Source organism: Brassica rapa, chromosome A05 (genome assembly GCF_000309985.2).
Source record: "Brassica rapa cultivar Chiifu-401-42 chromosome A05, CAAS_Brap_v3.01, whole genome shotgun sequence".
Classification (NCBI taxonomy): domain Eukaryota; kingdom Viridiplantae; phylum Streptophyta; class Magnoliopsida; order Brassicales; family Brassicaceae; genus Brassica; species Brassica rapa.
Genome location: NC_024799.2, coordinates 24,097,035 through 24,120,780, shown reverse-complemented (window position 1 = coordinate 24,120,780; position 23,746 = coordinate 24,097,035). Strand labels below are relative to the sequence as shown.

The 23,746-nt window shown below is 36.2% G+C and overlaps 6 protein-coding genes and 1 pseudogene across 6 annotated transcripts in view; 3 read left to right on the top strand and 4 right to left on the bottom strand.

Moving 5' to 3' along the window:
- Positions 1–379: 379 nt before the first annotated feature.
- LOC103870120 (constitutive photomorphogenesis protein 10) lies at positions 380–1,858 on the bottom strand. The gene is made up of 4 exons (XM_009148231.3): positions 1,539–1,858; positions 1,385–1,458; positions 806–953; positions 380–691 (listed from the first exon to the last, which is right to left on the bottom strand). Exons 1-4 carry the CDS (start codon positions 1,768–1,770, stop codon positions 594–596), a joined length of 552 nt encoding a protein of 183 aa, XP_009146479.1. The 5' UTR covers positions 1,771–1,858; the 3' UTR covers positions 380–593.
- A 405-nt stretch (positions 1,859–2,263) lies between these two features.
- Positions 2,264–4,973, bottom strand: LOC103870118 (glucan endo-1,3-beta-glucosidase 4). The gene is made up of 5 exons (XM_009148229.3): positions 4,639–4,973; positions 4,153–4,238; positions 2,820–4,082; positions 2,712–2,739; positions 2,264–2,639 (listed from the first exon to the last, which is right to left on the bottom strand). The coding sequence occupies exons 2-5, from the start codon at positions 4,220–4,222 to the stop codon at positions 2,492–2,494; spliced, it is 1,509 nt and encodes a 502-aa protein (XP_009146477.1). The 5' UTR covers positions 4,223–4,238; positions 4,639–4,973; the 3' UTR covers positions 2,264–2,491.
- Positions 4,974–5,740: 767 nt separating this feature from the next.
- LOC103870116 (serine/arginine-rich SC35-like splicing factor SCL30A) lies at positions 5,741–6,912 on the bottom strand. The gene is made up of 2 exons (XM_033291615.1): positions 6,596–6,912; positions 5,741–6,176 (listed from the first exon to the last, which is right to left on the bottom strand). Exons 1-2 carry the CDS (start codon positions 6,622–6,624, stop codon positions 5,909–5,911), a joined length of 297 nt encoding a protein of 98 aa, XP_033147506.1. The 5' UTR covers positions 6,625–6,912; the 3' UTR covers positions 5,741–5,908.
- The window catches only part of LOC117125772, a 30,544-nt gene continuing 12,578 nt past the window's right edge, over positions 5,781–23,746 (bottom strand). The window contains exons 5-9 of the mRNA XM_033291609.1: positions 13,349–13,404; positions 11,754–13,016; positions 11,517–11,598; positions 7,040–8,432; positions 5,781–6,847 (exon numbers count right to left, since the gene is read on the bottom strand). The gene's annotated coding sequence lies outside the window, so the exon portion shown is untranslated. The remainder of the gene's footprint in view (positions 6,848–7,039; positions 8,433–11,516; positions 11,599–11,753; positions 13,017–13,348; positions 13,405–23,746) is intronic.
- Positions 8,814–11,279, top strand: LOC117134409 (replication protein A 70 kDa DNA-binding subunit E-like). Its single transcript, XM_033292727.1, has 11 exons — positions 8,814–8,951; positions 9,047–9,314; positions 9,398–9,494; positions 9,575–9,699; positions 9,780–9,864; positions 9,950–10,085; positions 10,175–10,374; positions 10,462–10,585; positions 10,662–10,838; positions 10,922–10,975; positions 11,103–11,279. The coding sequence occupies exons 1-11, from the start codon at positions 8,814–8,816 to the stop codon at positions 11,277–11,279; spliced, it is 1,581 nt and encodes a 526-aa protein (XP_033148618.1).
- LOC103849406 (replication protein A 70 kDa DNA-binding subunit E-like) lies at positions 13,786–16,251 on the top strand. The gene is made up of 11 exons (XM_033292725.1): positions 13,786–13,923; positions 14,019–14,286; positions 14,370–14,466; positions 14,547–14,671; positions 14,752–14,836; positions 14,922–15,057; positions 15,147–15,346; positions 15,434–15,557; positions 15,634–15,810; positions 15,894–15,947; positions 16,075–16,251. Exons 1-11 carry the CDS (start codon positions 13,786–13,788, stop codon positions 16,249–16,251), a joined length of 1,581 nt encoding a protein of 526 aa, XP_033148616.1.
- On the top strand, positions 16,865–23,746 carry LOC117134408 (annotated as a pseudogene).

Sequence of the window (23,746 nt, the reverse complement as noted above, 5' to 3'; positions counted from 1 at the left end):
GAACTGGAAACAGTTGCAAAAACTCACACACATGCTACACTTTTCTGAACATTGATGTTCAATGTCTTTCCTTGTTTTTGTTTTTGATTAAGAACATTTTTAATGCCCCTCTCTCTCCCTCTGAATAGATGTTATATCGATGGATATGTTGAAGATTTGTAATAACTATGTAAAGCTGAATTGACCGGTAGATTTGGTCTGTTGTTTGTGTTTCCAACCGAAAGCTTGATCTTATTATTTGGGAGATAAAGCAATCATAAAGGTTATAAAACCTGTTAGGTAGCAACTAACAATCTTCATCAGTCGCCGTTGTAGAAGATAGGTACTTGTCTCTTTCAGTCTTTCTATCAGTCAAATTCAAACCATATAGTCTTTTGGTACTCAAAGAAAACACTAGATTGGAATTGGAGTTATTGAGGAGGATAGGTCCTACACTCGCATTGTTACCTATTCTAAGAGCAATCAATTAATCTAACATTGCTCGTTGTTCCATTTTGGTGGATGCATTGATTGATCATTCATCAAATAAAAGTGTACGTACAATAATATATCTCTGTTTGTCTTTCCTCGTATTAAAAGATCTGAAACTTTGTTCACTTGGCAAATCGCAACGTCCACTCTTTAGCTACCTCCTCATGCTTTTCTCTATCCGACAAGTAGAGCCGTGCGATCACTGGTAAAGCTGGATTGTCTGGTAACAAAAGAACAAAGATATAAAGACTGTAAGTTAACAGCAAAGGAACTTTCTTACAACGGATCTGACCTGAGATCTGATATGATGCATGAGAGAAGAGTAGAGACTTACATGTCTCAGGTTTTAAGAAGATAGATCTAATGGCTTGCAAGACTTTTGTGATCGTAAGAGCCGGACTCCAACTGTCTCTTAGAATCTCCACACTCAGATTCCCAGCGGTATCGACATTGCAGTGGTAGATCCGAGTCTTGAACACCACCTACAAATCATCATCACCCTCTTAACCAAAAGAATACAAAGCGCTCAAGACCTAAACCGTTAGCTTAAGTCTAGAACCCAAAAGGTCAAGACTTTGCTACAAAAATGAAACTCTGATGCAAGAAAGAAAACTACTTTATATGCCAACATACATAGTAAATCTAGATGATCTAATAACATTTAACACGCCAGGAGCCAAAATTCTACATGAACTCTGTTTCAAAGCGCTACGCAGTTCAAGCCTTTATCAAAAGACCAACAGAGAGATGATGAAGTTGAGGAGTAGTCATTGTTCTCTTCCTAAAGACATCACCTTTCAACTCTAATCAAACTTCTAAACCATAACTCAATACCAATTAAACCAATAAAGCTCCCAACTTTTTTGATAAAGTTAGCTACTTTCACTAAACAGAGAGAATCAAAAGCTCATACCTTTGGTGGTTTAAAGGGATAATCAGAAGGAAAAATCATATCCAGAAAAAAGATCCCTCCTTCATAAGGAGTCCCTGCAGATAAGCTCGAATCAATAATCACAACAAGTTCAATCGGATCTTCTTGAGAAGAGAGAGAGAATCAACGAACTGACCAGAGGGACCAATGATGGTGGCGATCCAATGGTAGAGATTATCTCCTTTGGGTCCAGCTGAGCATTCGGGAGGCGGATCGACGTTAAGTTCAGCCATCTCTCTCTGTATCCTCTTCCCAGACGCGGAAACCGATGTCTTCGCTACCCAAGACGACGCCGTTCCTGAGTATCCGGCGTACATCGCCGTCGGTAACGGCTTAAATCTCCCGCTTCCGCCTGGTGTTGTCATCATCTCTTGTCCTCTTCGTCCCTAGTCCTCCTCTGCTTATCCAATCCATTTACTTCTTCACCGTTTCGCTTCAACTCCATCGAGAGAATAATGTTCGAAACGCTGCGTTTCGGTTAAAACGAATAAAGTAATAATCGCTGACGTGGCGAGTAACTAAGTGAAGAATAGTCAATAATTTTATTTTATTTTCGTCTGGGTAGTTAATAATTTTGTAATCATTTTGATAGCTGAATCATTTCTTTAAACGTGATTATCAAATGTATTATTGTGTTTGGATTTATATTTTTTTGCTAAAATTTTGGATTTTTTTAAAATCACATGAGTTAGGATCATGTATTATTAGTACCACGTGAATACTCAATAATTTCGATGAGTAATTATTCAAAATCTGTAGTTCTTGTAACACATTGAAAAGATACTTTATTCTCCAATATCAGATCACTCTTATCAAATTATATTTAATTTTAGGAATAACCCTACTTTTTTTGTTGCATGATTTTCATTAAAATACAAGACAAATAATTCACTTGATAATTAAATTTTAAATCACTCTAATTCGGAAGATTTTAGTTCAAAGATGGAAGGCAAAAAGAATGAGAACATACGATCTCTCTCTCTAGCTACACTTACAACACTACAAAAGTAAAACAATCAATACCGATAACCGGAAATAACCAAGCACACCGGTACACCTCTGACCTCTCCGGTTACTACAACACTGAAGTTACAGTACTAGTAGTAGTGTGAGAGCTAACGTCGCCAAGAAGGGAAGATGGTAGATAGAAACGAAAACTGCGTTTGCGTTCCCTCCTACTTGACTTGCGGGTCCTAACGCAGGAGGAAAGTTTCCTCCCGTTCCGTTTGCGTTTGGGCTGAGATATATAGATAGAACAAATTAGATTAAGAAACTTATAAAAAAGACATGATGAAGCTCAGTCATTTACCTTCCCGTATAAGCACATGTTCTATAGCCTGCAAAACGCATCATGTCCGATTAGTTTAGACAAACTCTCAAAACATAACGATCTAATTAAAGAAACGAGAAAACTTACTAGGATCTCTAGGCGTAGTGATGGCAGTACCATCGAAGTCACAAGTCCCACCAACACCCTTCATCTTCTGGTAATAATCATTATAAGCAAAAGAAGCATGACTCTTGATATCATTCGGTAGATAACACGCTTGCCCCGGTTGAATCGGACCGCAGTTAGCCCGGCCCTGTCCGCAAGCCCAATTCAAACCGTCCTCCAACTTATCATCATCAGCATCAACTTTCGCCACACAGAACAACGTCGTACCGTTCAAAGCCTCAGAGCCACCACCACCGCCGCCGCTACCGCTTAAGCCAAGAGGATAAACAGAAGTCCCATTAGGATAAAACATCCCCCAGTTCTTCTCCGACTCAGGCCCGGACCGTTTGTCCTCGTTGTAAAGCTCGTAGATGTAAGTGTTGATAGGTATATCCGGTTTGCTAGGAGGACCAGAGTTGTTCAACACGCGCTTGATCAAGTTACTATTAAACGTCTCCGCGTTACCAACAGTCGCAGCAGTTTCATCACTTCCACCTGAAGAAGGCCAGCCAGTTTCCGTAACGACGACGGGGATCTTAGAGAAGTTTAACGCCTCCATGGAGTAGTAAGCAGCGTCCACCATAGCGTCAAACATACTATCGTAATGCAGAAGCGTATTAGGGTCAACGATCTGCTTCACGGCAGAGAGCTGTTTAAACAAAGCGTAATCAAGCGGGAAAATGCCGTTAGCCGTCGTGTAGCCGTAGTAAGGATACGCGTTAAGCATGAAAAAGGAGCCGGTGTTGTCGAGAAACTGAAGAATCTGATGAACGGTCGTGTTCCAGGAAGGGCTGAACGTGGAGGTAGACGGAGGAAATGGTTTAGGCATTACGTCCATAGACATAGGGGTTGAGACTTTGACTTGGAAGTTGAGGTTCGTTGCCACGAGAGCCTTGTGGATGTTGTTGAGAGCGGAGGCGAGGATGGGCGCCACGTGGGGGGATTCGGTGAGGACCTCGCTGCCGACGGCGATGGCTGTGATGTTAGTGGAAGGAACGTAGGCGGCGACGTTTTTGTTGACCCAGGAGGCGGCTGAGGAAGGGAAGCGTCCTATTTTGAGGATCTCTTGGTTGGTCACGCCGACCGTGACTTGGATGGTGGTGTTGGAGAGGGCTTTGAGCATGTGGCTGTTGGCGTCGTAGAGACGGACGTGTGTGATTTGATGAGATTTGAGGAGGGAGACGATGTCTGAAGGTGAGGGCATGTTGGTGAGATCTGTTCCTATGTTTACGCCTATGAATGCAGCTGTGTGAAGATAATCATATTAGAACTTTGATCGAGTGATAGATACTAATGTGGTTTAAGGTGAAGTTACCGTTTGTAAAGGCAAGAGCTGAGATTAGGAGCAAGATTGCTTCTAGAAACCATCTCGGAAGCAGCATCATCACACCTTTAAACACTCTGACAAGTTCAAAACTTGAGTCATATGATAATTGATTGTAACTAGTCAAATATGGTAAGAACCCTAAAATCAAGTTAAGCAACCTTTTTAGATACTAACACATAGATTCCGACAGAGGTGAAGTTAAATGGGGTATAGAAATTTAATCAAACGCTCAGCTAAACAGTGAATAACAATAACCTATGGAGCATTCGAAAAGCCACGCTCTTTGTTTTGGGTTAAAAATCTTATCTTTACTTTTTTTTTTGTCGTTTGGTTCTTTCAGGAATGTTCTCTGGAAACAGGATTTGCAGAGGGAAGAAGAATGTAGAAGAATGAAGTGAAAGCTAGTTCGTACACAACAATGCGACAAATAATCAAATACCCAGATGCAAAATCAAGAAATAGCTAGTAAAGTACCTAGTTAGAGCTTCCCGGCTTCCAGATTTACTTGGAGAAGGTTCAGATCACAGACAAAGAAAGAAGAAGAAAAAAGAGGGTCGAGGTTTTGCTATTCAGACAGAACAGGGTAAAAGCAAAGTTCAGAGATTTATGTTAGTGTAGTGAACCCAGCGAAGAGAGAAAAAAAGGTAAAGACTTTTTCTTTTCTTTCGGCGAAAAATATTTTCGAAATTAGAGGAAAGAGGAAAAATAAAAGAGAGATTCACTAATTCAGTGCTCAGAGTGTTAACTTGGTTTTTATGTTAACTTTAATGCGTGGGAAACCAGAGAGGTGTGTGTATGTGGACTGTGTACGAAGGTGAGGCTTCGAAATTCAAAGAGCTAAAATAAATAAAATAGTACTAATAAACTACTATTAGTTGATTAAATAATTATAAGTCTAATAATTATTATGCAATCTTTATTCTTCACACCAATACATACGGCTAATAAAAAATTTAAATATCATGTATACAAACAAGAAAAGAAAGACTTTGGGTAGCTGCTGACAACAGTTTCCACGCTCTTCTCATGTTCTATTCGGTTCCCCCTTTTTTTTCTTAATTTAAAATGTATAGATTTGAATCAAAAGAAAAATCCATGTCATGTTAGCTTAATTTCATGTGCGTGCATGACTTCCAAATGTTTCATAGTTAAAGAGACTTTCCAAAAATGTTACTTCTGAGGCTCTCTGATTCAGTCATTTCTTTTCATCATTAGGAGTTTTAAAATCATAAATCGTTATTTTCACATTTTCCATGTCACAAATACATCATCGACAACATCGCCAAGAATTAAAGATTCAAGGTACATGTGCAACGGGGAGAGCTGAATTTTTTCGTAAGAATACAGAAACCAAGAACTTTGTCGGATCAAGAAACGCGTCCAACAGCACACTCACAAGTCATCCAGACAGCTTGAGGGGAAATAAGTGTATAATTTGATGCTTCAAAATAGCTGTAAAGTGCAAAAGGGCCTATTCAAAACCAATGGGTGCAATACGTCAAAACGCTCCCACATTTCCTAGTAGGACCATCTTCTTTCACTCACCATAACAACAACGCTAGATGAGATCTCTAAAGAGATAAGATGACAAAAAGGCACATGCAACCTCATTGTCATGTCTTTTAAGTTCATTCATTAATCAAAACATAAAACAAAAACACAGATAGTCTTTGAAACTTTATCAAAAACAAAAAGACTGCAGAACTGGTGTGTAGAGAGAGAGATACATGGGTGTGTGTGAAAATCACTGACTTGGAGAACGGTCTCCATTTCTTTCTCCACGAGGGCTTAGACTCCTGCTCCTGCTCTGCCTAGCAACCGGCCTCCTGGCTTGTTCGGGCGTGTATAGCTCCTGTGTTCTTCTCGGGCTTACACTTCTTCCTTGGCTCACGCTTACACTTCTTGGGCTACGGCTCCTCACCCTCCCATGACTCCCACTTGAGCAATTTTTTGGTGGTGAGCGAGAGTATGACCTCTCCTTCTCATATCGTCTATCCTGAGGTGAGACAGACCTGTGATAAGAAAACAGAATTAAATAGAACTCTAATTACTTCATTGGCCTCTTCAGTTCTCTATATTCACTGTTAAACCTCAACAACTTCAATAAACACTCTTTGAATGTGATCGAACATGGAACATATCACTATCACTAAAAATGACTAGAGGAGTATGAAGTTTTAGGTGTACTATACGAACGCTGGATTTTCAAGTGCAGAAATAACCATTTGAGAATTTACAGCATCAAGACATTTTTAGAAACTTGTTATAAATGAAAGAATTTCATGAGCTGCAGATGTAGGAATGGGCTATGAAGAAATAATCTAATAGAAGACAAAACAGGATTCACAACGAAGCCAAAAAGAGAAAACGATAAGATAGAGACACGATCTAACTGAAGCATTTAAATGTCCTAACTACTGAGCATGCTCACCCAGTATAATACTCCTTCGGAAGGTACATATCCTTGAGAGGACATGTGCCTGGAGAAAGGAGATTAAAGGTAAGCAGAGAAGAACAAATTAGTAAATCCTACAAGTTAAAAAAGAAAGAAAAAGAAAGAGCAGATTCAATCTATTGCAAAGAGATCTGAAAACAAAAAAAAAGTCCACACATTCGCTATCTAGAAACTGTACACATCCTACATTACCTCTTGTATTCCGCCACAAACAATTATCCACCGAACCTAACATATATGTCGCACTGATAATTAATGATGAGTTATATACATAATACATCATCTTCTTTTTTTAATAGCCAAAGTAAGGAACACATGGAAGCATGAAGCTAACAAGGCCACCAAAGCATTGCAAAGATATGGTCCAATCCAAATAATCTAAGTATCAATGAGAAGGGAATAATGAAAATAAGAAAATACCTGCAATCATGGCGAAGGTTGCGAACCAAAAGAAACAAAATTTTCCGATGATCTACTACGTGTTCGAGTCGTTAATCGACGAAAAAGATAGATGAAGAATGAGAGCATCTAGAAGCTTATTACCACAGCTCGGGAAAGTGTTGAAAGAAGGAAGGACGGCGAAGAGAGAGAGAGAGAGAGCAGGAACCTACTTTATGGTCCGGCACGAGTGGGGGTCCATTCAGTTTTTATTTGCATATTTATGTTTTGCATCCAAGTCCTTTTTTTTTGTTTTCTTTATCAACTTTTTTTGCCATTAAACAAAAAACCCAAAATCTTATGTAATAATGTTCTGTTTATTACATGGAGAATTTGTTATTTAATCATGTGGTTAGAGAAGTTTTTAAATCATTGTGTACAAGTTTAAATGATGATGGGAGTATTTTTTAGATAAATTTAACATAACTGTAATATACTATCTTGAAGGTATCCCCTTTCTATTAATTGGGAAGCATTTTTTAAGTTGTAACTTAAAGTACAAAGCTGACGTGTCAGCTTGACAGCCTTCCTCAGAGTACACATTAAATGCTTTTTTTTTTCACTAGAGATTACATTTTTTGGTCGTATGGACCAACTTATATTTAAACTACCGACAAGTTATTCTATATTAATATACGTATAATGAATGATTACGAAAGTTACGCCCCAATCAATGATTCTGGTTCTTCTTCAAACCAGTTACACTAATAATCAGGTTCTTCATTAAACCAGTTACACTAATAACTCTTATTTCTTTTTAAAATGTTTGACAGGTGGTGTCCGTTACAACTATACGAAAAACTGAATGAACATATGAATTGGGGCAATATCAGTGAACATTATAATTTAGCATCCTTAACTTAAACAAGAGCCTGTCATTGAACATTCGAAATTCAATAAAATGTTTATACGAAAAACTGAATGAACATATGAAATGGGGCAAGATCAGTGTAACTGGTAATTTAACATCCTTAACTTAAACATGAGCCTGTCATTGAACATACGAAATTCAAAAACTGTTTATATATGTTTATCAGAAAGTGTAACACATGGATCAAAACTTGATCTTAGTTCAAGTGATGTACGATCAATAAAACCATCGATGCTCAACTAATTTTTGTAGCAAATATTTATTTGTTCATGTATAATTAATAATAAACATCGCAAATTTTTTTTTTGTTTTTCTCAAGTTCTACTAAACTTAGGTTATAACGGTCATGTATGATAGTTTAAAGGTCATGTATGATAGTTTTTAATTTTTTAAACTCTCAAAATCGTTAACCACTGGATAGCTTAACCGAAAAACATTGTTAATATACCTCGAAGAAAAACCGCAATTGGATGTGGTTTTGATTTGCTTTGTCGACACGTTTTCCTGCAAAAGTCAGAGGAAATATTTGTTAGGAGCTTATTTCTATAATGTTCCTCTTCAGAGCATTTAATTCAATATATTCACGTTTGTACATTAACTTGATATGCACTCAAAGAACTATACTTCCAATATATCAAATCTTTCTTATACAAGGTAATATTGTCAAACAAATATTACAGTAAATATCGATTTGATTGAACAAAGGAAATTGTGTGGTTGCCAAGCGAAACATTTAATTGTGCTCATAAATTTATAATATATTGAAATAACATATGAACGACCCTAACATTCTCTTATATATAAAGGGGATTCACACTAGGTATTCCATCATCAGTTAACACCATCGACAGTAAACCCTTTCACAAATTTGTTCAGCATCTCGAGATGGCTTTTTTAAACACAGTGTCTGAACTGAAACCGTTTAAGAGTATGTGGAAAATCAAGGTCAAAATCATAAGGCTTTGGAGGCAGTATTCCGCGCAAGGAGGTGCCACCATTGAAATGGTTTTAAGTGACTCCAACGTGAGTTTATTTGCTTTATATTAGTGTATTACTTTAAAGTTTCTCAATCCGGAATTTTTGTTAATGATTTTGACCTGTTCTTTAACTCTTTTCAGGGTGATAACATTCACGCTACTGTGAAGAAAGAATTGGTGGATCAATTTGCACCTGTTCTAGGAGAAGGGATGACAAGAATTTTGATTAACTTCACGCTAAATCATTCTTGTGGATCCTACCGGACGACTTCCCATCCATACAAGATTGGTTTCATTGAAACCACACGTGTCAAACGTTGTGATGATTTGCCATATGCTTTAAGTGGGTTCAAATCTGCTAATTTTGAAGATATCCTCAATGGTTCTCTAAACCCGGATTACTTGGTTGGTTAGTATCTACAGATGTCTTACTTATTGCTGTTTATTACCAGATATTTCGTTTACTAATAGGTTTATTGTGTTCATTTACAGATGTTTTGGGCCAGATCGTGGAAGTATCCCATGTTGAAGTTGTTTCTGTGAATGGGAAGGACACCCAGAAAATCTCCCTTGAACTTCGAAACCTAGAGTATGTTTTGTATATCTAACGTTACGTGTTCCTGTATTTATAATTTTTGTCTTTAATTGTATTTGTTACAATTTTGACAGAGATGTACGACTCCCCATAGTTCTTTGGGGAAGCTTTGCAATGGATGTCAATGAAGCTGTTCAAACTAAGGGTGATGAATCAATAATATGTGTGTTGCGTTTTGGGAAGATTAAAATCTGGAAAGGTAAATCAAGGAATGTTTATATATTTGATAAGCCGGAGTTAATTTCAAAACTATTTTTAATTTTTAATTTGGTTATGTAGATGAGCGCAGCGTTTCAAATGCCTACAATGTGTCATATGTGTCTCTGAATCCGGCAATGGCAGAAGTTGCAGAATTTAAGTCTAAGTGAGTACACACTTTGTAAGAAATAGATGAAGCGAGTTTTCATCTAAACTAAGTGTTCGTCTAAGTTATATTTGTTAATTGTTAGGTTACCTCAGGATTCAATAGTTTTGGCAATTGTTGAATCAAAAGCTTTGGCACTGGCGAATGGAGTTTCTCAGAAGGAAGACTTCTTTGTGCACACACCAAGAAGAACAATTTCCTACTTGCTTGAATCTAAGCAGGTATTATTTTAAGTTTTACTTAATACAATTATATTTTATCAACACCTCTATTTGTTAGTCTAAAACTTGAATGGCAATGTCTAAAACAGGTGGAGCAAGGAATAGTACTTTGCACAATTGCTGCCATTGATTGTGATATGGGATGGTATTATCTTAGCTGCAAAGTGTGTGCAAAGAAGGTTTTAACCGTTCCAAGTGAAAATCTGGACGATGGAGAAGATGAAGATGGTGGTGGACATTCTTACTATTGTGCCAAATGCAAAGTTTACAATCCCAAACTTCTGCCTAGGTGATTACATGAATTATTTCTTTTAATTATTACTTCTTTGCTAATTTACAGCTTTGTAGAATCTAATATTTTATTACTTATATATAGGTACAAATTGCACATTGTCGTTCTTGACTCAACCGGGAATGCAAAGTTCCTGCTATTTGATAACATTGCTTTCCATCTGATTCATACGCCATGCCTTGAGTTGACAGGACCGAACATTGATGAGGTTAATTATTTTTTTTTTCCTACCATTCTTATTTCTTTGGAGAAATTGATGTATATGCCTACCTTTTTTTTCACAGATTCAAGATCCAGAAGACCTCCCCCTTGCAATCACCAACTTAATTGGTAAAACTTATCTATTCAAAATAGGTATTGAGAAGGAGAATTTTGTTTACAAGCATGACACATTTAAAGTGTTGAAGATCATCACAAATCCGGATATGATTTCTGAGTTTGATGTGGTGAACTCTCTTACGGTATTTCACTGTTCTTTTCTCATAATAATTTTTACTTACTAAATGTGATCTTGGTGTTTAACCTAAAAATGGTTTTCATGTAGGATACAAGTAGCTTTGTTACTCCGGAATCATCCTTATTATCTGATGCGCCTGAGGTAAATTAGTTTTCTGCTTATTTTCTATTAACAATTTAATGTTATGTTGGTAAACTAACTTTTATGTCTTTTGTATTTATTTTTGTTTCACTTTGAATTCATTATTTCTAACTATTTTCCTTGACAGGGTTCACTGATGCTAACCAACGGTGTTTCTGAGGAAACACAAACTACAGCCATAACTCCAGCCAAACGCAGAGGAGGGCCTGTGATCAACTTAGAAGAGTCCTTCGATCAGAATTCAGTCACAAAAACCCCATGTTCGATCAGAATCAAGAAAGAGAAGAATGAGAGAAGTGGCTAAGTAGGAGTTTTTTGTTCCATAGTTTGCGAAGAGGCATGGCTTTTTTAAATTTTTTTCATTTATTTGATTTTCCAGCTTTACATTATATGCCGGATTTGTGGCCTAACTAATGTTTACATTTATATTAATATAAAGCCTCATTCGCTTATTAAGTTGTGTTTTCAATATTTTTTCCAACAATATACTTGTGGCCAGCAAAAAAGAAAAGAAAATAAGGATTATAGATTATATGTGTACCTCTGATCTTATATAATGATGTCTTCTGTAATCGTATACGTCTATCTGCAATATCTGATCCATTCTGGAATTAATCCAGCACCTGAAATTAATTGCACGGCAAATAATTTAGACGGCAAGTTATTTTAATTAAATATTACGGTTGATCATTTCAAATTTAAATTGTTATCATTATGATCAACTGAAGCAGTACTCTGTTTCTTATAAGCGATTTCATAAGAAAACATAAAATCTCACCGTTCTTAGTTGTTCCTGTGAGATAAGCCTTATGTATTTAGTGTTGCGCGGCTAGGGTTGCATTTGAGTTTTGTAGCCCTTAATATCCATTTGTGCATTGAAAAATATATGTGCGATCCAAATCGTTCCTGCATTAGATATTACGCAACACTTGATATTAAGTATATATTAAATATATTAATATACGAAAAGAAGGCAACTTCAACATGAGATATTTTGTTTCTTTTCTTGAGAGTCACTACTTAATTAAGTTTAACAATTTCTCCGATTATAAGTTATCTTCTTTCCTTTAACGTGTTACTTGCTGCATCAAAGTAGATTGAATGATATAGGAATTCTTACAACACATGCCTAATACTTCGAAGTCATAAGAATTGAAGAGCGTATACATTAGCCTAACAAATCTACAACAACGATTTTTTTCTTTGTTAGATAAATCATGCATCGAAGAAAGAAGAAAGCTACAGATGAAACTGCTGGTGTCCAACTGCCAACTAAAAGGCGGAGACAAGGTTTGATTAATTACATGTCATATTATAATGTTATTCGGATTTTAGGGATGCAATAGTTATGATGAGTTTTTTTGGTTTCAGAGATCAATAACAGTCTTCCCATCATTGGTAATCCGCATATACCTCAAGTGGGTTTAACCCACAGACATGGAGACCATCCAAATGTATTTGTGGACATAACTAATACACAAAATACAATTCAAAGGGAAGCAAGGAATCAAAGAGCCAATATATTGCGACAAAAAAGAACTCATCTTAAAGTACAAAGCTGACGTGTCAGCTTGACAGCCTTCCTCAGAGTACACATTAAATGCTTTTTTTTTCACTAGAGATTACATTTTTTGGTCGTATGGACCAACTTATATTTAAACTACCGACAAGTTATTCTATATTAATATACGTATAATGAATGATTACGAAAGTTACGCCCCAATCAATGATTCTGGTTCTTCTTCAAACCAGTTACACTAATAATCAGGTTCTTCATTAAACCAGTTACACTAATAACTCTTATTTCTTTTTAAAATGTTTGACAGGTGGTGTCCGTTACAACTATACGAAAAACTGAATGAACATATGAATTGGGGCAATATCAGTGAACATTATAATTTAGCATCCTTAACTTAAACAAGAGCCTGTCATTGAACATTCGAAATTCAATAAAATGTTTATACGAAAAACTGAATGAACATATGAAATGGGGCAAGATCAGTGTAACTGGTAATTTAACATCCTTAACTTAAACATGAGCCTGTCGTTGAACATACGAAATTCAAAAACTGTTTATATATGTTTATCAGAAAGTGTAACACATGGATCAAAACTTGATCTTAGTTCAAGTGATGTACGATCAATAAAACCATCGATGCTCAACTAATTTTTGTAGCAAATATTTATTTGTTCATGTATAATTAATAATAAACATCGCAAATTTTTTTTTTGTTTTTCTCAAGTTCTACTAAACTTAGGTTATAACGGTCATGTATGATAGTTTAAAGGTCATGTATGATAGTTTTTAATTTTTTAAACTCTCAAAAATCGTTAACCACTGGATAGCTTAACCGAAAAACATTGTTAATATACCTCGAAGAAAAACCGCAATTGGATGTGGTTTTGATTTGCTTTGTCGACACGTTTTCCTGCAAAAGTCAGAGGAAATATTTGTTAGGAGCTTATTTCTATAATGTTCCTCTTCAGAGCATTTAATTCAATATATTCACGTTTGTACATTAACTTGATATGCACTCAAAGAACTATACTTCCAATATATCAAATCTTTCTTATACAAGGTAATATTGTCAAACAAATATTACAGTAAATATCGATTTGATTGAACAAAGGAAATTGTGTGGTTGCCAAGCGAAACATTTAATTGTGCTCATAAATTTATAATATATTGAAATAACATATGAACGACCCTAACATTCTCTTATATATAAAGGGGATTCACACTAGGTATTCCATCATCAGTTAACACCATCGACAGTAAACCCTTTCACAAATTTGTTCAGCATCTCGAGATGGCTTTTTTAAACACAGTGTCTGAACTGAAACCGTTTAAGAGTATGTGGAAAATCAAGGTCAAAATCATAAGGCTTTGGAGGCAGTATTCCGCGCAAGGAGGTGCCACCATTGAAATGGTTTTAAGTGACTCCAACGTGAGTTTATTTGCTTTATATTAGTGTATTACTTTAAAGTTTCTCAATCCGGAATTTTTGTTAATGATTTTGACCTGTTCTTTAACTCTTTTCAGGGTGATAACATTCACGCTACTGTGAAGAAAGAATTGGTGGATCAATTTGCACCTGTTCTAGGAGAAGGGATGACAAGAATTTTGATTAACTTCACGCTAAATCATTCTTGTGGATCCTACCGGACGACTTCCCATCCATACAAGATTGGTTTCATTGAAACCACACGTGTCAAACGTTGTGATGATTTGCCATATGCTTTAAGTGGGTTCAAATCTGCTAATTTTGAAGATATCCTCAATGGTTCTCTAAACCCGGATTACTTGGTTGGTTAGTATCTACAGATGTCTTACTTATTGCTGTTTATTACCAGATATTTCGTTTACTAATAGGTTTATTGTGTTCATTTACAGATGTTTTGGGCCAGATCGTGGAAGTATCCCATGTTGAAGTTGTTTCTGTGAATGGGAAGGACACCCAGAAAATCTCCCTTGAACTTCGAAACCTAGAGTATGTTTTGTATATCTAACGTTACGTGTTCCTGTATTTATAATTTTTGTCTTTAATTGTATTTGTTACAATTTTGACAGAGATGTACGACTCCCCATAGTTCTTTGGGGAAGCTTTGCAATGGATGTCAATGAAGCTGTTCAAACTAAGGGTGATGAATCAATAATATGTGTGTTGCGTTTTGGGAAGATTAAAATCTGGAAAGGTAAATCAAGGAATGTTTATATATTTGATAAGCCGGAGTTAATTTCAAAACTATTTTTAATTTTTAATTTGGTTATGTAGATGAGCGCAGCGTTTCAAATGCCTACAATGTGTCATATGTGTCTCTGAATCCGGCAATGGCAGAAGTTGCAGAATTTAAGTCTAAGTGAGTACACACTTTGTAAGAAATAGATGAAGCGAGTTTTCATCTAAACTAAGTGTTCGTCTAAGTTATATTTGTTAATTGTTAGGTTACCTCAGGATTCAATAGTTTTGGCAATTGTTGAATCAAAAGCTTTGGCACTGGCGAATGGAGTTTCTCAGAAGGAAGACTTCTTTGTGCACACACCAAGAAGAACAATTTCCTACTTGCTTGAATCTAAGCAGGTATTATTTTAAGTTTTACTTAATACAATTATATTTTATCAACACCTCTATTTGTTAGTCTAAAACTTGAATGGCAATGTCTAAAACAGGTGGAGCAAGGAATAGTACTTTGCACAATTGCTGCCATTGATTGTGATATGGGATGGTATTATCTTAGCTGCAAAGTGTGTGCAAAGAAGGTTTTAACCGTTCCAAGTGAAAATCTGGACGATGGAGAAGATGAAGATGGTGGTGGACATTCTTACTATTGTGCCAAATGCAAAGTTTACAATCCCAAACTTCTGCCTAGGTGATTACATGAATTATTTCTTTTAATTATTACTTCTTTGCTAATTTACAGCTTTGTAGAATCTAATATTTTATTACTTATATATAGGTACAAATTGCACATTGTCGTTCTTGACTCAACCGGGAATGCAAAGTTCCTGCTATTTGATAACATTGCTTTCCATCTGATTCATACGCCATGCCTTGAGTTGACAGGACCGAACATTGATGAGGTTAATTATTTTTTTTTTCCTACCATTCTTATTTCTTTGGAGAAATTGATGTATATGCCTACCTTTTTTTTCACAGATTCAAGATCCAGAAGACCTCCCCCTTGCAATCACCAACTTAATTGGTAAAACTTATCTATTCAAAATAGGTATTGAGAAGGAGAATTTTGTTTACAAGCATGACACATTTAAAGTGTTGAAGATCATCACAAATCCGGATATGATTTCTGAGTTTGATGTGGTGAACTCTCTTACGGTATTTCACTGTTCTTTTCTCATAATAATTTTTACTTACTAAATGTGATCTTGGTGTTTAACCTAAAAATGGTTTTCATGTAGGATACAAGTAGCTTTGTTACTCCGGAATCATCCTTATTATCTGATGCGCCTGAGGTAAATTAGTTTTCTGCTTATTTTCTATTAACAATTTAATGTTATGTTGGTAAACTAACTTTTATGTCTTTTGTATTTATTTTTGTTTCACTTTGAATTCATTATTTCTAACTATTTTCCTTGACAGGGTTCACTGATGCTAACCAACGGTGTTTCTGAGGAAACACAAACTACAGCCATAACTCCAGCCAAACGCAGAGGAGGGCCTGTGATCAACTTAGAAGAGTCCTTCGATCAGAATTCAGTCACAAAAACCCCATGTTCGATCAGAATCAAGAAAGAGAAGAATGAGAGAAGTGGCTAAGTAGGAGTTTTTTGTTCCATAGTTTGCGAAGAGGCATGGCTTTTTTAAATTTTTTTCATTTATTTGATTTTCCAGCTTTACATTATATGCCGGATTTGTGGCCTAACTAATGTTTACATTTATATTAATATAAAGCCTCATTCGCTTATTAAGTTGTGTTTTCAATATTTTTTCCAACAATATACTTGTGGCCAGCAAAAAAGAAAAGAAAATAAGGATTATAGATTATATGTGTACCTCTGATCTTATATAATGATGTCTTCTGTAATCGTATACGTCTATCTGCAATATCTGATCCATTCTGGAATTAATCCAGCACCTGAAATTAATTGCACGGCAAATAATTTAGACGGCAAGTTATTTTAATTAAATATTACGGTTGATCATTTCAAATTTAAATTGTTATCATTATGATCAACTGAAGCAGTACTCTGTTTCTTATAAGCGATTTCATAAGAAAACATAAAATCTCACCGTTCTTAGTTGTTCCTGTGAGATAAGCCTTATGTATTTAGTGTTGCGCGGCTAGGGTTGCATTTGAGTTTTGTAGCCCTTAATATCCATTTGTGCATTGAAAAATATATGTGCGATCCAAATCGTTCCTGCATTAGATATTACGCAACACTTGATATTAAGTATATATTAAATATATTAATATACGAAAAGAAGGCAACTTCAACATGAGATATTTTGTTTCTTTTCTTGAGAGTCACTACTTAATTAAGTTTAACAATTTCTCCGATTATAAGTTATCTTCTTTCCTTTAACGTGTTACTTGCTGCATCAAAGTAGATTGAATGATATAGGAATTCTTACAACACATGCCTAATACTTCGAAGTCATAAGAATTGAAGAGCGTATACATTAGCCTAACAAATCTACAACAACGATTTTTTTCTTTGTTAGATAAATCATGCATCGAAGAAAGAAGAAAGCTACAGATGAAACTGCTGGTGTCCAACTGCCAACTAAAAGGCGGAGACAAGGTTTGATTAATTACATGTCATATTATAATGTTATTCGGATTTTAGGGATGCAATAGTTATGATGAGTTTTTTTGGTTTCAGAGATCAATAACAGTCTTCCCATCATTGGTAATCCGCATATACCTCAAGTGGGTTTAACCCACAGACATGGAGACCATCCAAATGTATTTGTGGACATAACTAATACACAAAATACAATTCAAAGGGAAGCAAGGAATCAAAGAGCCAATATATTGCGACAAAAAAGAAAGTTTGCTGGTCCTAATGTTTCTAATGATCAACTAACACAACCATCACTTCTGCCTAAGCTATCAGTAGAGTTACCACAACAAAGAGGTCATGTAGAAGCAGCAATTCCAACTCAGAGTAAGTTTCAAACTGTAATTATAATATAAGTTTGTGAGCACCTTTGGGACCTAATAACTTGGCTGGTGAAAATTCGTGCAGGCAGTATACTAACAAATGGTTCAGGTTTTTTTCAACGCAAGAAGTTAAAAGTGACAAGGAATAAAAATCTCAGTTCCGAATTTGCGGCCCCCAATACTAGCCAATCATCCCATATGAGTAATCAAGTGTCTCAGATATCATCTGAAGGGAACTCATTGGAAGACAACTTTGTCGTCAGATCACATGAGCCAGAAAATGCACCTGCGTGTATTTTATCTGATTTCACTGAACCTATTCAGGCAAACCGCAGCAAGGCTATTAGACAACGATCAACTTCACAACCATCTATTATAGATCAAGAAGACTCTGATTCCTCAGGTTAGTGGAGTTATAACTGTCCATTTCATCATAATATTTTATAGCAACCTTCATTTTTCATTTAAGTCTTTTTGCTCATCTGTTTTAGATTCATGTGATGCCTATTGGGATTGTTCAAGCAATGAGGGAGGAGATGAGATTGCTCCATCTGATGAATCAGATGATGATGTTGAATATAATAAAAAGAAGTTTGCTTGTATGGAACGTGTTGAAAAATACTTTGCAGAAATTTTTGGTGGTTTGGTTATTCCACAGACAAGGGAAGACAGTAGGGTTGTTTCACCTGTTATAACAGAATCAGGTTAGTCTAAATCACACAAAACAACATATCTAGCAAATGAAAACGAATTTTTTTAGATAGGTTTTTATTTTTTCTAATATAGGGGATATATACATGTTTTTGCAGAGTACAAAGATGATGGTGATTTGACAAACGAATGTCCTAAATGTGGGGCTCTATTTTGGTATAATGAGCGTATTGGTAAGAAGAGGAAAACTAAAAATCCCATCTTCACCATGTGTTGTATGAGAGGCAAGATCAAGCTTCCCCTGCTAAAAGAGCCCCCACCTTTTCTTATAGATCTTCTTACAAAAGATGATGCTATTAGTAAGCATTTCAGAGACAATATCAGACCCCTCAATATGATGTTTTCTTTTACATCCCTTGGAGGAAAGATCGATAATTCAATCAATAGAGGTAATGGACCAAAAATTTTCCGCCTTCATGGCGAAAACTATCATTTGATTGGGAGCATGAAGCCAGAGGCAAACGAAACTGCTAAATTCTCTCAGTTGTATATTCATGACACTGAGAATGAGGTGGAAAATCGGTTATCTGCTTTGAGGTAAATCAATTATCTTTGCACCATCGTTTTCCTAAATGAAGTACAACATTTACTGAATTTTATAGACCAAATCTAATTTCCCTTATTTGTTTATATGTAATGTAACAGTGGAAACGGTGAAAGAACCAAAATAAGAGCTGATTTAGTACAGTCTATAATGGAAATGCTAAGGGAATGTAACGTCCATGTGAAGACTTTCCGTAATGCTATGGATAGATTCAACAGTGAGGACGAATGTGAGGATCTATCCTTGGTTTTAATCAACAGCCGAGAAAAAGACGGGAGAATCTATAACCTGCCCACATCTTCTGAAGTTGCTGCTTTGGTTGTCGGTGATTTTCAAAATAACATGGATAAAAGGGATATAATTTTGGAGAAGAAATCTGGAAAACTTAAAAGGATCAACGAGCTACATCCTTGCTATCTACCACTTCAGTATCCGCTGATTTTCCCTTATGGTGAAGATGGATTTCGGTTAGGTATTCAAAACGGTTATACGGGGAGCAAAAAAAACAAGAAACCAAATATTACTATGAGGGAGTTCTTCTCATTTCGTATTCAAGTTCGTAATGTTGGTTCTCCAGTGCTTCTTCTTTCAAGGCGTTTGCTACAACAGTTTCTGGTTGACGCATATACGATGATTGAAACTCATCGCCTTCGTTACATAAGGAAGAATCAGTCCAATCTTAGGTCTTTGAGCTTGAGTAAGTTTGTAGCGGCTGCGAATGATGGGAATTCTAACCTCCCTATTGAAGGTAACCGTATTATTATACCTTCTTCCTTCACTGGTGGGCCTCGGTATATGCATCAGATGTATTTGGATGCAATGTCTATTTGCAAATACTATGGGTTTCCAGATCTGTTTATTACATTCACATGTAACCCGAAATGGCCAGAGCTAAGCAGATATTTTCGAAAATATAATCTTAGATCAGAGGACAGACCTGAATTGTGTTGTAGATTATTCAAGATTAAGCTTGATAGCTTGATGGAAAATCTAACGAAGAAGCATGTGCTTGGAAAAACTGTATCAGGTATGTAGGCATTTATTTGTGCTCGCTATGTTTTGTTTATAGTTACAGTTAAACCCCAATATTCTAAAATACTCTATCGTTTTTCATACAGCCATATATACTATAGAGTTTCAAAAGAGAGGACTTCCACATGCTCATATTCTGTTATTTATGGATTCAAAAGATAAACTTCCCACTGCTGAAGATATTGATTGGATCATATCTGCTGAAATTCCAAACAGAAAGGAGGAGCCTAGATTGTATGAAGTTGTTAAGGATACAATGATTCATGGGCCGTGTGGTGTAGTTAACAAGGCATCTCCATGTATGGAAGAGGGGCGATGTACGAAGTTCTTTCCAAGAAAGAATGTTGAGAAAACTACAGTTGATGCTCAAGGTTATCCAGTTTACCGGAGAAGAGAAGATGGGAATTTTGTGGAAAAGAAAGGTATTCAGTTGGATAATACGTTTGTTGTTCCCTACAACAAGCAACTTCTATTGGAGTATAATGCACATATTAATGTAGAGTGGTGTAATCAGTCCCGTTCTATTAAGTACTTATTTAAGTACATTAACAAAGGACAAGACTGTGTTACAGCAACTGTTACTCAGAAAAAGAGGGGACATGCAAATGAGGCAGGTACAACATCTAATAGACCTCCCATTTCTGAAGAGTTTGGAAATACTGCACCGGTAGTTTCTGAAAGCAATGCAGCAGAAGGTTGCAATCTCTCATCAGAAGATTTGGAGCCTGAGATTGACGAGATTAAAAAGTTTTTTGAAGCTAGGTAAGATTAACATATTTATCTTTTATTTTTTTTACATTGACCACTGAAACTTCTGTGTTAACACCAATTTTGTTTGTAGATATATCTCTGCGTGTGAGTCTACATGGAGGATACTCGCTTTCCCAACACATTACCGATCTACACCTGTAGAGAAACTAACATTTCATCTGGAAGGAGATCAACCAGTTATTTACAGGAAAGGTGACACGGTTAAAAGTGTGATGGATCGGGTGAAATACGCAAAGACGATGTTCTTAGCTTGGTTTGATTGTTGTCGAGTATATCCTGAAGCCAGATTACTAACATATCCCGAACTTCCTACTCGGTTCATCTATGATGCCAAAGACACCGAGTGGAAAAAAAGGAAAAAAGGCTTTGCAATTGGAAGGTTGGCCCATGTTTCACCAAGTTCTGGAGAGAAGTATTATCTTAGGATATTGATTAATATCGTAAGAGGGCCGCGATCATATGACGATATCAAGACTGTCAATGGGGTTGTTCAACCGAGTAATGAAGATGCATGTTATAAGCTTGGATTGTTGGAAAATGACGAAGAGTACATTCAAGGAATTAAAGAATGTAGTTTATGGGCGTCAGGTGGTTACGTTCGGAAGTTATTTGCGCAGATGTTGTTATCATTAAGTTTATCTTCGCCAAGGGTAGTATGGGAGTCTACTAAAGACTTATTATCTGAAGATATTCTATTCCTTGAGAGGAAAAAGCGAAGAAATCCAGGTTAGTTATATTGTCTAGAATAATACAAAGCCGTATATCCGCCTCATATGTTCTGAATGCTAAATGTTTACGTTTCATGATATTTATTTATAGGTCTTATTATGCGTGAAGAACAGATTCTGAACGCAACACTGATACTGATTGAAAACATCATGCGCAGTAAAAATAGTACTTTGGAGAAATGGAAGACAATGCCAAAGCCCATTGATAATTCTGATTCTTTGCTAGACAATCAGCTATTACAAGATGAGCTTAACTACTCTCATGATGATTTGCGTGAAAGACATGACGAATGGTTTGGGCAGATGACAGACGAGCAGAGGTCTGTGTATGACGATATAATTGGATGTGTTACGAGCAAAAGAGGACGAGTTTTTTTTGTTTATGGTTTCGGAGGAACAGGAAAAACGTTTTTGTGGAACATCCTTTCAGCTGCTGTTCGATCAAGGGGTGAGGTGGTGCTTAATGTTGCTTCTAGCGGCATAGCTGCATTATTACTGCCTGGTGGAAGAACTGCTCATTCTAGGTTTAGCCTTCCAATAAATCCAGATGAATTTTCTACATGCAAGATTCACCCAGGCAGTGATCAAGCTGAGTTAATCTACAAATCTTCTCTCATTATTTGGGACGAAGCTCCAATGATGAGCAAGCATTGCTTCGAAGCCTTAGATCGAACCATATGCGATATTATGAAGACTACAGATGACACTCCTTTTGGTGGCAAAGTGGTGGTATTTGGTGGTGATTTCAGACAGATTCTACCAGTTATTCCGCGGGGTAACCGGGCTGATATTGTTATGGCTGCTCTAAATTCGTCCTATTTGTGGAAGTATTGCAAGGTTCTGCAGCTAACCAAAAATATGCGACTGCTATCAGAACTTGACGAGAGTGTAGCTGACGATATTAAGACATTCTCGAAGTGGATACTGGATGTAGGAGATGGGAAGATTAATGAACCAAATAATGGAGAAACTATCATTAACATTCCTAAAGATCTTCTTATTACGGAGTGTGGTGATCCAATTGAGGCCATTGTTTCAGAAACCTATGGGAACACTTTCAAAGACTCAAAAGACCCCATTTTTTTCCAAGAACGAGCTATTTTGTGTCCTACCAACGAAGAGGTTGATGTTGTTAACAACTACATGTTAGATCGGCTGACAGGTACGTGATATATTAACAATTTTTAAGATCAAAGCTTTTAATTTAACTACCAACTAAAATTCTAACTGGGATGAATGTAATTTTAATTTTCAGGCGAAGAAAGAACTTATCTTAGTGCTGATAGTATTGATCCAGCTGATACAAACTCTAAGGATGACTCGGTTTTCTGTCCAGAATTTCTAAATAGTATAAAGACCTCTGGTTTACCTAATCATTCTATAAGGCTAAGAATTGGTACGCCAGTTATGCTACTCAGAAATCTAGATCCTACAGAAGGGTTGTGTAATGGAACAAGACTTCAGATAACACAAATGGCTGATCATCTTATTGGAGCAAAATTTATAACAGGTACTCGAGTTGGAGAGAAGGTCTTTCTTCACCGTATGCTGATAACACCATCAGATACAAAGCTTCCTTTCAAAATGAGACGCCGGCAATTCCCTTTAAAAGTTGCATTTGCAATGACCATCAATAAAAGTCAGGGTCAAAGTCTAGCGAAAGTGGGTTTGTTTCTACGTAGACCTGTTTTTTCACATGGACAGTTGTATGTTGCTGTGTCTAGGGTTAAATCAAGGAAAGGATTAAAGATTCTTATTACCGACAAGGAGGGAAAGCCACAAGAGTCAACAATGAATGTAGTTTACAAGGAAGTTTTCCAAAACTTACTACAGAATGGCAATGACATGTAGCTTTTCATACGGGCAAAGGTGATTGCAGGTTTTGTTTTGTTTTTATTGTCTAACTACATTTGCATGTCTTCAGTCTTTAATTGAAAATCAATTGTTTTGTGTTACAGCTTTGCGGTTTTCAGTTACCTGATCGAAACAATTAGCTGGAAAAGGTAATACCTTTACATGAAAGCGTGAACTTAAAAGTATAGTAATATTTTAAGTCATGGATTGTTTGCAATTATTTTCTACCTGTTATTATATTTTATACTAATTGCAATACAATGTTTCAGGATATTTGAGGATCGCAACCTTTGTAAGCAACATGGCAAGCAAGAACCTACACATAATATTTATTCAAGCAAGAAACGTAGCTCCAACTTTCCAGATGATACATTTTAATTTTTTTCTTCAATAAAGTCATACGATTCTCCTAAACATTTTTCTATGGCCACCAATATTTAAACTATGTTTCTAAACTGATATTATTCCTCTATTTCTTCCTATTCCAGTCAAAGGATGGAGTTTTTG